The following is a 16,698-nucleotide window of genomic DNA, read 5'->3' as shown; positions in this document are numbered from 1 at the left end:
CTTGTTAAGCAGGGAAAAGGCGGGAGTACGTTTAAATTTTGAACCTTCCCGCTTAACAGAGGGATGAACAAATTTCAGAGGAAGCCAGATGAGTTGTGACCCTTTGGGGGAATGGAAAGAATGTTGAGTGCAATGGTTCAAGCTGGTCTTGAGAGTCAGATAAAGGGTGTGACTGTTTTTCTGAACAGTGGTCCTACTTATTCCCTAACGTCATATCACAGCGTGTCCAATTTTCTTCGCTGGAGTAGCAGTTTGTCACTGCGTTGTGATTTTAGATGGAGAGAAGTATGACTTCAGAGCAGTTTGGCGCAAAAGTCCCTCCAGCTGCTGTGTACCTCTCATTCTTCTTTCTCTGCCCACTCATGGTAAAAAAAAAAAGTTTCCGGCACTGAGGCGGGCTTATTCATAGTTGCTCACATCCTCCTTTAATATGGATTCTTCTTGTGTCCCCCTCCACTAAGCAAAACAACTAAAATGTGTGAGAGCGTCCTTCATGATAAACCCTTTAGTGACTTGCCAGATCTCTGCTCATTGCTTCCTTTGCATTTTGAGACACATGCAGAGATGTTTTCCAGCTCTCTGCTTCTCCCTCTTGTTTCTCCCTGTCTTCCTGTGGCCCACTCTCTTGTGGTTGTTAAAATAGAGAGGAGGAGGTCTTTGGGCTGTCTCAGCAACTGCTGCTCGGATTTTCCCATGCATTTCTCTTTTTTTTGCCAAGAGAGGATCACTTTGTCAGAATGGACTGACAGCTAAAAGCGCTGAATAGAAGAAAATGGATTAAAAGAGTAGCCATGGCAACAAACTAGAAGTGATTTAAAAAGAAGTAGAAACATTTTTAGACATTTTCTTACTTTTTTCTGCTATGCCTGTTGGAAAGAAAGGCATCGGTTGGGCTTGTAGATTATCGTTGGTCTTCTTTCTCTTTCAAAATGGAGCACAAACATTCATCTATATGGGCAGTAAATGAGATTGTTTGCGATGAAAACTGCCACAGTGTCGAGTTATGCTGGTTGCAGATCGCTGATCAGATGTTAACCTTTGAAAGACGATACCCAACTCCCAACCTAGTGTCTGGATATGAAGGGCAGAAGAGATGCTATCACAGGAGAAATACAAACCCATTCTACACTAAGTAGTGGGTAACAAGCACAAGATATGGGGTAAAATGAAAAGCTTATGTCAGTCTCCACTTTAAGGACAACGTTATAATTCAGGATATTGTCTTGTAGGAAAAATATCATATGATTCAGCTGCTTTTGTCGCTCTCGTTGATAGAACTTTCTTTTAGGTCAGACAGACCAGTGTGGTTTTCCAACAACCGGGACCAAAGCACACATCTTTGGTCAGGTATAAATGCCACGTTCTCTTTGGTACACAGCTGCTATTTGCACTAAAGGCGGCAATGTTTGGATTGTTAGTCTCTTTTCTCCGACTCGGATTGTCTGGCATATTTAGACGGTTGCTTAACACAGAATTCTGTTCAGTTACCCCAAACCTCCTTTTGCTTGTTGGCAAGCACAACCTGAATACAAAAGAAAACGATTGAGATTTATTCTTAGCAACTGGCCTTCATAACACTGCGTTACCTTCTCAAGGACAGAAAAATGCAGTGAGAAATCATCATGACTGTAGGCAAATTTTTCCTGTCACACAGCCAGTCCTGAACCCCTCAACAGCACACACACACACACGCATTCCTCTTGAGGCAGGAAGATGGAGGAATCCCGTGCACTGCTGTTGCTTAGTAACTGCCCAGCTCTTTGCCTTAATTTGAACAGCCGTGCTGATTCGTCAGCAGGTTCTGCTTTTTGCGTACGTTTGTGGATGACTGCTGAGAGATAAGCTTGGGGCTAGCTAGAATAATACACAGGACAAGGACTAGAAGCCGGCATGCATTGGTTAATTTTATTAATACAATCTTCCTGCTGTTTTCTGCATCATTTGTATGTTTAATGTCGAGTATATCATGTGTACACCTGGGACTCTTAGCTCATCTGCTTTCTTGTTTTCTCACTGCACTCCAGCTACAAAATGATCCTGCCTGATGCAGTGATTCATCTTCTGGTGCATTATAATGAATGTGAGTCAGTTGGCCCAATATGGCCCAGTATGTTGTATCTAAACCAGTCAACAGCTGATTTGTATCTAACAAGCAGCCTGGCTACTATAAAGATATGAGCGTGGACTTTGACCAAGTTATCACTTATTGCACAGGTTCAGTCACAAGGTGAAGTAGTTAATGATAGTATACCAACTGGAGCAGTGTAAAAGCACAAGATGACTGACTCTACTGTTGTTCATATACTTATTTTAAGCTACTCACAGATTACATCATATGTCACACCTCCAGTCTGAGTAATGTACAGCTTCCTTTGTACAGTTTGTGAATGTGTGGAGAACTATATGAAGGTCACATTTTTCATGGAGTCACTAAATACACTAAAGTTATTGTACAAAAAAAAGGGGGAAAAAACAGCTGATTGTGAGGGGGAACAGATCAGTTTGATCTTATTTCGTCATTCAATTGCACAGACGCCCTGTTCCTATCCTCCTAGTATACCAGCAGCATTGGAATTCAACCACACAATCAGAAAACTGAATTTTGTCAAGGTCGGTCGAACCCGGGTTGTCTGTGCTCGGCTGTTTGCCCTTTTGTGTGTTTCAGCTCACTGGGGTTAACTGGTCTTGAGTTTCACAGATGAAGAGAGACGGTTAAATGGCAGCAGGACACAGCGTATGACAAAGGAGCGATAGAGAGAGGCGTCCCATTGTAGTTACATTTGAAAGGATCGGTCAGTTTTGTCCCTTTTGAAATGGCAAAACCACTAAAGAATATATGCCAATGTCCCCAGACAAAGCTATCTGGTGTGACTCTAAGCCCCGTGTTGTTAAATGGGTTGGATACGGATTGGACGTCAGTAGAAAATACGAGGTGGACACAGATCCATCTGGTGCCTTGTATGAAGAGTCGTAAATAAAGTCGCTCTCACTTGCATTGCCAATGCAGGCTATGTTTCATCACCAGCTGCTTGTCTCTCACTTTTAGAATCTTTCTTTTTTTTCTCTTCACACATTTCCTCCAACCATTCCTTTTGTTTCTCACTCTCTAAGCTTGAATATTTTCAATGGGCTTTCAATCTGTGTTATCTTGGACCTAATATGTGGCCTTTCAGTACTGTTTGGGGGTTTCTGATCTGCCCTTTTAGCCATAATTTCTTTTGCCCAATGGCAAGACTGCAGTTAAGGGGTAATCTTTTCTAAATGGCACTAAATAAAGTCCCAAATCCCCTTCCCTCTGGGCATAAGAGGATGAATCCCAGCCGCTATGTGCAGGGCTTACGGCAGTCTGGGAGTCTGCCAGGACCAACAAAACTCAGCAGCTTCCACTGTCGGGCACAGGTAGGTGCTTTTTGGGTTAATGCTTCGCAGAGGCTGTCAGGTCTTCTTGGGGAGCTGGCCTGTTCTCCTTTGTGTAGTTCATCAGCTGCATCTGGTCCATAAGCCTACTCTAATGGCTGCCAAGCTGAGCAGTCTGTGCTCTGGGTGCCGTCGAGCCTGGCAATCTGTTCCCTGAGTCTCAGTTTTTCTAAAGGAGTGCAAAGTATTGTAACCACCACCTACGCAATAAATTTACAAAGGAATTTCCACTATATCTTTTATGTTTCAAGACAAGAAAGGCCCACTAATGTATACTAATGTTACTTTCTGCTTTGCAGAAAGATAGCCATATTATATCGCCAATATAATAAAAGAATAATTTCCCCTAGTTTTAGGTAAAATGATCCTCTAATCACGAATGATTTTAAAAGCTTTTGGCCCTAACTCTTCTGAACAAAATACAATCAGCTGCCGTCCACAGTTCACACACAGGCCACATTTACAGCAGCAGTGGATGGCTGTTCTCGGCCTCAGTGAGTAAACTGTTTAGAGTGTTTTTGGCCTGGACGTTTAAAGAAAGGTCTGTTTGTGCTTTGTGCTTAAATGCAGCAAATTGAGGATTTCAAAAGCCCTGCTCAGGCAAGGGCTGATGTAGGAAACGTGCGTATGTGTTAGCAGTTTCTTGACTGTTTACACGGCTGAAGTTCCTCACTTTGACTTTGTTTTTTTGGCTACAGTAAACATGTTGAAGTTATAAAATAATCTAAAATAGAATAAATAGTTTAACCTGAGAATAGTTAAAAACAGTAAAGTTAACATTTCTCTATATTTGCCATACTTAAACCTTAATATGCAATTCATCATAATCATAGTCATGCTTATGATGAAACTAAACTATATATTTTCAAATGTGGATTTTTGGAGAGCTCTTCTGTGCATTCAAACAAGTCAGAAGTGCATATAGAGAAGCTGTATGGCAACCCGGCACAGTCATGATTCTGCTAGTGTAATCCAATTACTGGAGACTAGGGCCAGATCAGGCAGGAGCCCAGGCTAAATGCAGAAGATGAGGTCATTGTGACTGTATGCATCTGACAATACAACATAGTTCACTCAGGCAAAAGGTCTCCAGTTTTCTGTCTCCTGAACTACATACTGACTTTAAACAATTCCAACTGTCAACAAAGAGCACTGTGTGCATACACGTGACTAAGCTAGATGTCTGTGTGTGTGTGTGCATAAGAAACACAATAGATGCTTATTCCTTCACTCCTACATGCCTTCTTGTCTGTGCTCTATAGCTTCATTGTGTCTCTCGGATCGCATTTACATTTTCAGCAGCTAAATAAAAGAAAACCACCCCAGTTAGCAGTTACTGCACTCGTTTGTTTGGTTTTCATAACTATGGTATATGGTTTTAAGGATAAGGTTTCCTGTTAGTAAAACCTTGCTGTTTAAACTGTTAAAATTCAAGACATACAGTCTTTCTGACAAATATATTAGTTAGCTTTAGATCTATCAATTGTTGAACATGCTTTTAAAGGTATGACTAATGTCATATTTATTTATACTGAGGTTATGCTGTTTTATATAAACAGATGAATCAGCTTGGAATGTGGGTAGTGCAAAGATTTGATTTTATATTACAAACCTTGCCTGTGTCATTCCTATAAAAGGGCCCATAGATTGACTCGTGGATCAGATTGCCCTCAAATCTTATCTACTCTGTTAAAGGTTCCAGTCGACACGATTGGCACCCTCATATGAAACACGTTAACGATCTCCAAAGCTTGTTTATGGCTTTGTGTTTTGATAATAAATCTTGGGTGCAGGTTTGCTGTAAATCATAAGGCACAAGCGAAGCTTTCCTCTATCCAATCTCTTCTTCCTTCTATTGAAATGAAGTCATAACTCACCCCCCGTGCCCCCCCAGCTCCACATCCTGTTTACTTGCGAGGAGTCTTTTTTATAGTGGCTAGAAAGCATATGAAATATGGCTCCCCATCAGAGCAGATACCTCTTAGTGTATGAGAGGAAGTGGACAATTCAGGTCACTTCTGCCACATCTGTCTGACAAGAAAAAAAAATTAAAATGTTAAAGAATTGTTTTATTTGCTTTTTGTCTTCTTTATCAAGCAAAATATGCCTGTACTGGTGTGTTAACATCAGCACTCATTATGGAGCATTTCCTCTCAGAATGATCGGGGTATTACCACAGCAACATAGAGAAGAATTGAAATTTAATAGCCTTTTGAGTTGACGATCTTTATTTGCTTCTGTAGATCAAAAGCGGTGCTGTTTAACAGTAATTTACAATTCCACTCGTACTGGAAGCGTTTAACTTTTATCGGGCCAAGGCCAAATTTTCACATTTACAGCAGCAATTATAACCTCATTCAAATACAGCAAACAAGATGAGATTTGAAATCGCTGATGTCCTTTTAAGGACTCATTAAAAAAAAAAGATGTTGACATAAAGGTGGTTGTGCACACTTCTTGCTTAGTAAGCTGAATGAAGTGCAGGAGCAAACTTGGAATAGCTACAAGTAGACAGGGGGCTTTATACCCCAATCTCACTGCAAGATATTCACCTTCTTGCATACACATCTGTAGGGTATGCCCCACCCATATCCTCCCACTTAAGAGGAGTTTTGTTTACAGCTCCTTGTCTGCAGATTGTCCCAGGACACACTATTTTGAAGCAGCCGAAGACGAGATCAGGGATGAGATCTAGACAGATAGAGATCTTTGTTTGCATGGGTACTATCACGCCTCTCTGGTTCCTAAGAAATTCTGCATTGTCTGCTAATCTCAGTTATTCCCTGACTGGCAGAGTAGTGCTTCCTATCTCACGTAAATTAAGTAAACCAGAGGGCAGATTGTGAAAAGCATCTTTGCTTTTTATTAGGCCATCTATTCAAACATTAGCAAACCCAATTTCAAAGGGTCGTCCCTTCACCCTGGGCGTCCTTTTAACTTTAGCACCAGGAAACAGCAGCATGTCTGCATTCTCCCCCACATCGCCGTCACCTTCCTCCCTTCCTTCATTCCCCCAGTAGTAAATAGGCTAGTGGGTCTGGTCCTCCTGTTCCAGTGTGCCATACCCAAGTCTCCTGGTGCCCACACTTTGAAACCCTCAGGCGTAGTTGGCCAGGGGAGGGAGTGGATAGAAGAAGGGAGGGGAGATAAGAAGACGGAGCTGTGTAGTGGGGCAGGGGGCTGGCTGTACGATAATGACAACATTAGAGCTTGGGTTTGGAGAGATGAAAGAGAGGAGGGTTTTTAATTGGATATGTGCCAGTCTCTCAGCAGTCCTGCAGTCTTGAGAAATGGGGATTGAAGACATGAGAGGGAAATGCACGGGCTTCCTGTGGGAACAGTTCACTCTTTTAGTTGGAATAGGAGTTTCTCTATCAGCTAGCTTTAATGAGTTAAAAGCGCTGGGACTGTAATTTTTGTATAAAAACATGGTTTATTGCAGTATCTCATGAAAGAATTGTAGGCTCTTTTTTCCAGCATTTGTTCAACATTCAGGGGCTTTGTCTTATCTGGTTTTCAGTTTTATTTGAATTCTCTTTGTCAGAGAGGTTTAAGTGTTGAAGAATTGATTAAGTTTTGCTGTGTATGGGGGAAAAATCAAAGAAGGCATTCTCGTCACTGTAAAAAGACAAGGCATTGTATGTAATCTACTGTCTTCATTTGCTCACAGATATGATCTTTTATATGCTCAGTGTTAGCATACTGAGACCCACTTTATTCTTTTCAAACTGATACGACCTCAAAAAGAGGACTTTACGCTCTCACTCAAGGTTTAGCCTCACTGGTAGAGAGAATCCGGGCACTCACAATCATTTAAAGGATTTAATTACTGCAACTGGGGAAGGGAGGTCATTAGTTTTTGTCTGGCCAGGAGCAGGGCCAGAATCCCCCAAGAGACAGTCCTCTGGGTTTGGGATGGCCAGTGGAGAGATATGAGAAGGTGAGATAGGACAACACATTGAAGAGAGAATGAGATAATTTTATCCTTCTTCATGAATAGAGTGGTGGTGACAGAGTTGATTAGGAATGATTAATCATTGTATGCAAAGGACAATGTTAGAGGCGTCTTAGAATGAGAATATGTGGAAAAGGGCAAATCAAGTTTCTGCAGCCCTTCCCCCATTATGTCAATACTTCAACCTGATTGATTAGACATGTCTCAGCACTAATGTAGCCTAGGATGATGAAAGTAAATGCATTAGGGTTTCATATAGCATTAGTTTAATAAATGGTTATTTGTAATGGTAAAGCTTTTTCGACAGCAAATGCACAAACAAGTAGAGTCGACATTTTCTTCACCCTCCCCCTTGTTTCTCTAAGCCTGACCTTGGATCCTTGCAGACAGCATGCTCAGATTCGGGTGTCTGAGTTCACAAATTCATGCGTATATCTGTGTTTGTGTGCGTGGCCTCAGCTGCAGCCCCAGCTGCTCCCCTTGTCCCTGAACATTGGTATCAAGAGGCTGTTCATTTTTGGAAATCATATGTGAGGTTCCACAGGGACCAATGTCTCGGAGCCCCCCAAAAAAGACTCGGACTGATTGAGTGTTCATTGTTTACTGTTGATGAAGACTTGGAATTGAGTCATTTGTCATCTGTGACAGTAACTTACTGGAAGAGAAGGATATAAATGCGCTTCATTTATTTATGCTCACAAATGCTGCTGCCTGTAAGAAACTAGCATCCATAAAGCTGTATTTTTTTCAGTACTGTCAGAAATATCATTATCGCAAATTTAGCACACATCTGTAGGGTTGATTCGAATCAACATCAGACCAGGATGTTCTTTGTGCAGACAAAACTGGAGAGGCATGCGTGTCGACTGTTGCCAGAGAAAGAGGGAGGAGAGCAAGCTGTGCCGGGCTGAGCTCTAAAACAGCCATCTGTGTCAGTGGCACCCCTCGCGTTGCCTTTACTGACCTGCCTCTCACTCTGTCACTGTAATTGGCATAGTAACCATAACAACAGCTCTCCCCTCTGGGGTGTGGGCACGTGGACGAGGGAGATCTCATCAAGAATGAGTATCGGGGAGAAAAGGGAACCAGCAGGCACAGATAATGTTGGCTTTGCATTGCAAATGATCAGTGCTGTGAATGCTGAGAGCTGGTGCTCGTATAGGGCATTGCAGTGATATGAACAGGGATAAAGAATCCAGAATCCAGCTCAGGCGCTAATACGGTGGTGCAGTGTATCTATAAGAGCCTATTGAGTCTCTGTTCTCCCTTGAGGCTTTATCTTTATCTTCCAGTCTGCAGTAGATTTAGTTGGTAGACAATAGAGCCAACATACAATGCCTTCTTGTTTTTAATTGACTGCTAAGAATAAATGGTAAAGACAAAAGCAGAGTTTAAATCTTGCACTTAACACATCGTATCACACAAGACAGAGCAGAAATTTTTTCATTGTGGAGTACAAAACAAAACTAGTGACCTACGCGTTAGACATTTCAGGAAAGATCTAACTCCATTTCTCTAAATGACCGGCCTGAAAGTTCTCATTTCTCATCAATTAGTATCTGTTTGTATCATGTGTACTTTTTTTTTTTAGTATATTGACTGAGAGCTAAAGTAAGCTGCACTTTGATGGAGGTTCTTTAGCTTGCTGCCGAGGTGGTAATGACTATTTTTACTCTCTAATAACACAGGAGCCAGGCAGTAACACCTATAGTGTTGAGCCTTCAGGCTAACGCAGACAGCGTAATGGCAGCGCAAACCTGGTTTTGCTCTTTTTTTGCAGGTGTTTCACTTCATAAAGAAGGTATTTTATGGGAAGTCCAGTCTTTGTAGACGTTTGAGGAATATAAATTAACGTGTTTGAAGATGAAGACTGACTTCACACAGAATCTCTAATGCTTCCTTCGGATTGGTAGCCAATGTGAAGGCAGAATAAAACATGAAATGTAGTTTTCCCCAGCCGGATATGATGAAAGCTCTAACAAGCAATTACTCATTATAACGTGAAATAAGCTGGTAGAATTTCTGTAGCTACTTAGTATAACTAAGCCCCTGCTGCCCAGTTATGCTATTTTGATATTTCTTTATCAGTGAGGATGACTTGATCAGTCAGCTGTGTAAAGGGCCTCATGAGTCTGATTAGTACATTTCTCTTACACAGAGGCCTGTGTGTTTGTGCTTTAATTGCATGTGTCTACCTACTCCCAGTGGCTCCATCCCCTTTGGTGTTCTCTTTTTTCCCCTCTCTCTCCTACCCTGCAACACAATAGATCCACAATCTGGCACAGCTTTGTGGTTGCTTTTAAGAGGTGCACGCCCTTCTAGTCCCATGACGGTGGAACATGCTGCTTCTCTTCTTGAGGCGAAATCATTTCACTTTTCATGACAATTTGCATTTCATCAAGTCACATGCAGGTGTGTTTCTTTGACCTCTGCTGTCTGATGATCTCTCTGGAATATTCCTTTCCATTAGCATACAGTGCATTGCCTCTGTCCTTTGAAAACATGAGCCGTCTGCAGTTTCGGTAGATTTCCTATAAGGCCTGGAGCGTTCGCCTGTTCAACCTCTATCTCAGTTGGGAGAACATGCTTCAACATGGCTTGAGTATCAGGTGGTGCGTTATGGCTGGCTGCAAGGAGCACTGGCAAAATTGGAAATGAGATGCGTGCGTATGTGTGTTGAGGCTGTGAAATTGTCCAGACCTGTGTGTGAATAATAGCCCAACTGCTCTGTGCTATGCAGCAAATCAATGTGGCTCTGTGCCAGGCAACAGCAAATATCTCTGCCTCCCTCGTTTGCGTTTCTCTCACTGTTTTTTTCCCTCTCCCTCCTCCTGCTCCTTCTGCTTGGCACTTTTAATGCTTTGCATACATGTAACTGTTCAACATGAAAATGCCAACTACATATTCAAGAACCCCTGTTACATTATTGCTTGTTTGGTTGTAGAAAATTGGTTTTTTCAACGTCCAAATTTACAGAGAGAGCTGATTTGGGGGGGAAGAACTGTCAGGATAGCAGGAAGGAGATTAACTCTTCCCACTGCAAGAAAGCAGTGGAGAGTTAATCATAACCGCTGTGGATTTTTGTCAAAAGATGAAAGTGAATTTGTCTTTTCATTTCCCTCCGACTCCCACTGAAGAGTAAAGTCTGAAGTAAATAATTAGCTACTCTGTCATTCATTATAGCAGCTGTCACTGGTTTTGGTGTAATGTTCACTGATTAGCAAAAATGTTCTCTGTAAATTTAGTGAATGCTTACAAAAAAACAAAAGCATGCACTACCGCCTGACATGATTTGCATTGCTTTCAGTACCTTACTGTACATGCGGCTGCAGAAATAACACAGAGCTATTATGTCCCACACAAATAGGTGAAATGTAGAGTAGTGTATCGGCCTGCTAGGTCACGCAAACAGTACGTGTTGCAGAGACACTTTGTTTCGCCAGTGGGTCTCTTGACTTTAACACAATGCTCCATCGCATGAACGGCTGAGAGCCGACAGCTAAATATAGAATCTCCACACACCTTGAAGCTATCTATCTTTTTCGAGTCTCTCGCTGTGCAGTGGCCTGTGAATGGAGATGGAGAGATGGACAGGAAGGGGGGGGCATGCCTGTTTGTCGTTATAAACTGCAACTCCACGTGAGCTGTGATTCACGAGGCCAGAGAATCCATTTGGTGTATTTTTTTTCTTCTCCTGCCTCTCCTCTCTTCCTCTGCATTCGCTTGCAATGACAATGCTAACAGTGACTAGCCTTCAGTGTTGCTGAAACACTGCTTTGGTATCTAGGGTCAACTCCAGCACAGAATGACTAACCAAACTGATCCAGATGACACAGTGTGATATTGTTTAATGTTTTCCACTGGCCCCCAAAGCCCCAAAATACAGTTAAAGAAACAAGAAGTCTCATTGTCTGGAGCTGCTTTGTTGTGCCTAATCGGGCACAATTTAGCAAGATTTTGAGATTGTTGATCAACGGCTAGAAAATACTATTGTTAAATGTTTTCTGAAACTTCAGTTAGAGCAAAGGTTAAGTTGGATTTCTCATTCGGTTTACATGCAGTTGCACAGTGGAAGGTGTTTCATTGTGGCTGGAAAATAAAATGAGCTGCTTGAGTCTTCTTAGTTTTATCCCATCTCTATTTTGTCTGCCTTTCTTCCTGCAGTGGGCTTTGCTTTCCCAGAATGCAAGACCCCAGGAGGCTAAATTGAAACCTTAACAATGAGATGTTTTAGCTGGACCAGAGATACAAGTGTCAAACCCAAATCCGTCCTTGGTTTTCTAATTGGGTTTTGTTACTAAGTCTTCAAAAAGACTTCCTGCCCTTGCAAATCCATCCCTGTGCTTTGGAGCCTATTGTTCTTAATCTCCTTTCCAGAGGGTCTCCAGTAACTGTATCTTTGTAGATCACGTTGTTCTTACTTGATGCCACAGAAATTCTTTTCTTCGCCAGTGGGAAGGGAACTGAAAATAGAATTTTAGATGTGTACTTCTGCTCCACAGGGCCTCTGAGACCGGCTGTATCGATCTGTTTGTTACCTGATGGAGACCCAAAGCCCATCTCCCTTGTGCTCTTGACTCACTGGATTAGAGAAGCCCATGCAGCGGGATTCCGGCTGAGAAAACCAGAATGAACTATGTAACCTATATTCTTCCTTTACCACATAAGGCGTTGAAGATTACTAAGTAGCTGTCATGTTCAGAAGCAAGTGTTTAGCGAATCCTGAGCAGAGATCAAAAAGCAGAGAGGTGTGATTGATCTTTGAGTCTTGATTTGTCTCAGCTTCTAATCAGTGTCACTAAAGGCTGCGTCCTTGGTCAGATTGGAGGACAAGGCAGTGATCTCACCATGTTCAAACATGTCTAAACAGCCTTTGTTAAACCTAAGGCTTTCTTATCAGAGGACAATCTGCCATAGCAACATTTGTTTTGGAGAAAGATAAGTTTGCAGATGACTGTTTTAGTTTAACCCATAAATGCAAACATCTCAGAGAAACCAGTAATTTGATATAAGCTTTGTCTAAGACTAGAAACATGGCAGCTTGCTTCCTTCTTCAGGAGTCTGCCTTCTTCATGTGCCCACGCATCTGTCTTCATTAATCTTATGACTTGGGTTGTTAGATCCTGTTAGGGTGAGAGAAATGTAAGAGGAAGTAATCAGACAACACTGTCATCTGAGGGGGGAAAAACCAAAAATCAGATGTGACTGGACTAATTTTGTCAGTTCCTCAATCACATGAAGCTTTATCATCAACAGTGATCATGCACTATGATGTACTAAGATCTCTAAAAGCCAGCCTAGGGTATGACCAGCCCATAATGTATGCTGTCATCTGGGTTTTGTGGTGGGATAAATCTTTTGAATTATTGGCTCTTCCTTTATAATGTCAGCTGTAGTCATCTGTGAGGAAATCCAGTCCACACAGCTCACTAATAAAGACCTGTCTCTGATTAGCTTTTAAGAGATTAATAATCCACATTCGCATGTCCAGTGTTAATAAAACTGCAACATATGGCAAGCTAAAGATGAATTATAAACTGGGTGGGCAGCTCACTGTGAGATAATAGGCTTGGTCCCGTGCAGCCCCAATTTGCCCTCCTTTAAAGTAGCCTAAAGCCACGCTTGGGGAGCGGAGATTAAAGGCCTTGGGTCACTGGGTTTTTGACTAGGGGCTCTGCGTGTTTGAAGGGCAGGCCTCGTAGATTGGATTGATTGGAGTCTTATTCAATAAAACCTATGCATCAAGATTATAATGATGGGATTCTCCTGATTACTGATTGGGTTAATCCTGTCTTTTCTAATAACTTTCTAATAAAATACAGCCTCCTGCTGATTGATGATTTGATTTGGAGAAAGGAGGCAGATGGGGGAGTTATGCAGACACGTATTTAAGTGATACTTTTATCTAGAGCTGCAAATAAAAGGCGAACAATTATGAGCACTGGTTCTATGTGGTCAAATCACAGTAGTATTTTTCTTGTTCTTACAGTGCATTTTCTGTTCAGAGCACTTCTAGGCTAAATGCAAATAGTCAGTCAATGTGTGGGTTATGTTTTTTCCCTGCTAACTCATCTGGCTGAAGGACCAATGAGCTTACACTATGGCGACCGTAATCTGTCCCTGCACACTTCACAGGAATTGCGACTCCTCCTACAATATCGGTGGGATTGTAGTGAAATGTAGGGAAAATTAGGATATTTACATTTGTTAGCCAGTAACAGAGATGCTTCTAAATGAAACACTGTCAATTCTTTCTTGCCAAGTTGTGCTTCAGTCATCATCTTTCCTGAAATGTAAGCTATGCTAGCTAAACTGCTAAAGCAATGATGTCATGCTCCACTGGAAGTAGGTCAGTTTGACTAATACAAATTTCCTGATTTGCCTCTATCTAAAGGAATTACTAGGATTAATACGATACACATGCACACAGAGAAAATCCTACAGCAGCTAGTCACGTGCAGTATAGGCAGTCAGAGAGAGGAGAGAGTGCACTGCAGCTGCAAACAAGGTCAGATTCAGTGCCTCAGGTGATTTCAGATTACCGCCTGCACTCGAGCTGTGAGGCAAGATGAGAATCAGAATGCCCATCCGATCACCAGCGGGTACAGGATTGAAAATGAAATCTGTAATCATGAGGTGATTATTTTGAGAAGTGAAAGTGTAGCCTAACCTAGATTCTGCTGCAGTAAAGGTCGCCGTGTCACTATGTGTTTGTGGCTTCTGCCTTGGAGGTTATAGCAAATTAGGGACAATATAGCACTTATGTTAATGAAGCAGTCTGTTTCATATTGCACAAACTGCTATTCACAACCTTTAAGCAGACTGCCTCTTATAGAATGTAGAGGCTTTAGCTTGTAAGTTCTCCATAGTTGTTTAATCTTCATAAGTTCATCCCTTTCATGCAGTCTGCAAAATCAAATAATATCTGTTGACCTTTCTTTACTCTGTTATGATCTCCTAAGGTATTAAGAGCATTAGAATACAGGATCTCGTGATCACCCAGACACTAGTGCATTTGCTCTACTTTTCCTGTTTGGTTTTTCCATCTGTGGAGTCACTGCAGAGTACATGCAGGCCAATATCCTGCAGCTAACAGAGGAGAGAGGGGGAGGAAATGGGGGAAGACAGGATCACGCAGCCCAGATGGAGCCTGACTGATTATCTCTACAGAGCAACTGCAGTATTTTTGGGGAGGTTTTTGAGCCTCAGCTAAACCACAATAGCAGAGATCATTGTCGCTCTGGAGAGGTTGAATCACAAATAAACTTATGTCAGTCACAAACCTGATAGATGAAAATGAAAATGTCAAGTGATGCTTCATACACAAATCTCTAAATATTCTTAACAACCCCATGACACTATAGTTTCAAACCAGCAACTCTCTCCTCTTTCACTGTATCTCCAGGCCTTTGGACAAGCCTACTCCAACCACAGGAAGGTGGCGGCAGATGGAGAGAGCCGAGAAGAGTCTCTGATCCAGGAGTCGGCCTGTAAGGAAGCCTACTATGAGCAGAGAGTCCTGGAGCTGCAGAACGAGCTCCGGCAGACACGCAACATCCTCACCAACACCCAGTCTGAGAACGAACGCCTTAATGCCATCAGTCAAGATTTGAGAGAGGTAAAAGGAGAACCAAAATCCCACCACTGTTCTGTTTCTATTTTCTAAATAATTTTGAAATTGATTTGTTGTTTGATCAGATGTCCCTAATCGTCTCTTCAGCACTTCAGTATTGCAGTAACTTGCAGAAACAGTATTGCTCTAACCTGCTTTTTAGAACAGCTATTTAGAACATTGAGGATGTCTGTTGATCATTTATCACCTGATGCATTTTATCTTTCTGCAAAAGCTGCAGAAAACAAACAGATATTCTTATTTATCCCTATCCTGGTATATTTTTCTCCAGAGTAATCATTGTGCTTTTCATTTTTGCATTAGTTTCAGTTGGTTGTTGAGACTTGTGATGTACACCTACAGTACCTTTATTTGATTGACATTGCTGTCCAATCCTCTGTTATGCAGGGTGTAATTGCAGAGTCTGCTTTTTGACATGCCAAGACAAGATTAAACGTTCTCTAATGACTAGAAACACCTTGCCTTTAAGCCTAATGTGTTGTCCTTTGCACCTAATGCAGTCCAGGGTGGAATTGTTTTTTTACAGGAAAATACTGAGACCATGGGAAATACGCTGTGTTACAAAAGGATTTTGAATAATTGAATAATTATTCTATTAATGTTTAATTTGTGTGAATCACTGCACGGGACTGCTGCCTTAACTCTGACATTAGAAACATCACTCGTTATAAACACCCCACCTTAGACAAGCCCTTTTCTGATAACCAGAAGCACAAGGAAGTTGTTTCTCAAAACTGAGCACACCCTTTGCACATTCCTGCACTTTATCATACATATCATTATGGAAACCTTTGTATGTGTCCCAATTTGGACAATGTCTCCCACTTTTACTGTTTCAATTTACATATACTCACTGCTAATTTGCCCTCATTAGAAGAGACAATTGCACAGCAGATAGTGTATGTAGTTCATCTTATTTGCCAATGATCATGTATGTCCAATGTTGTGTGACTCAGTTGGTGAGGAGGTTAAAATTACAAGAGTGGACTATATATTTAAATCATGCTGCGCTTTAGGGAAGGACTTTTGACACAAAGACGGGAGACATAAAAGTAAAAAAACAGTAACAGAGGCTGGCAGGAAGGCAGAGGGAAGCTTTCACCATTCGAGCTCCTCGCTCCCTTGACGGGCAAATCAAGGCAGGAATACTAAAGAGGGAATCTTAAATCACAAGTTGTTTGAAGAGTTTGGCTTCGTGTCAAAGAAAGAAGCGGAGTAATGCTAATGCTAATTGCATGCTGATTTGAAAGGGGAATTTATTTGCACTCACAGCTCTAGGTTGGGTGCTTCACATGTCAGAGAGCACTTTCTGCACACTCTAATTTATTCAGAGTGCATTGGTTCCAAAAATACTTTTCATTTCGAAAGTTAAAAGATCAGTGTTAGCTCTATCGCTGGTTCTATCCCACTCACCCAAATGACACCTTGGGATAGGATTCAGGAGGTGGATCGATAGATGTATGAAAGATTAGTGTTGCTATACCCGTTCCATACATATATCTCCACCCCAGCACTGTTCAACACTCAACAATAGGCCTATATTCTGCAGTGTGATATTAAGGATGTCTGGTTTTGTTTCTGTCTGTTCTGATAGCTAATGGCACCTAATCTTGTTGTGTTTGTGCACAGCAGATTTAGCTGCGTCTGCTGTTTTGCAGGTCAAGTTGGTAATTGGGAGGGTGAAGGACTCCCC

The 16,698-nt window shown here is 41.8% G+C and overlaps 1 protein-coding gene across 5 annotated transcripts in view; it reads left to right on the top strand.

Annotated features, from left to right (window-relative positions):
* LOC146364565 (protein bicaudal D homolog 2-like) overlaps positions 1-16,698 on the top strand; it is a 40,223-nt gene that overhangs the window by 1,153 nt on the left and 22,372 nt on the right. For all 5 annotated transcript variants that reach the window (XR_014798856.1, XM_084916350.1, XM_084916349.1 and 2 more), the window contains exon 2: positions 14,778-14,990. Coding sequence is in view for 4 of the 5 variants with exons in the window: in XM_084916350.1 (XP_084772476.1) it covers positions 14,778-14,990 (213 nt within the window). In the remaining variant the exon portion in view is untranslated. The remainder of the gene's footprint in view (positions 1-14,777; positions 14,991-16,698) is intronic.

Source organism: Perissodus microlepis, chromosome 20, assembly GCF_051167445.1.
Source record: "Perissodus microlepis isolate ML-2025 ecotype Zambia chromosome 20, ASM5116744v1, whole genome shotgun sequence".
Taxonomy (NCBI): Eukaryota; Metazoa; Chordata; class Actinopteri; order Cichliformes; family Cichlidae; genus Perissodus; species Perissodus microlepis.
This window is presented reverse-complemented; position numbering and strand designations above follow the sequence as displayed.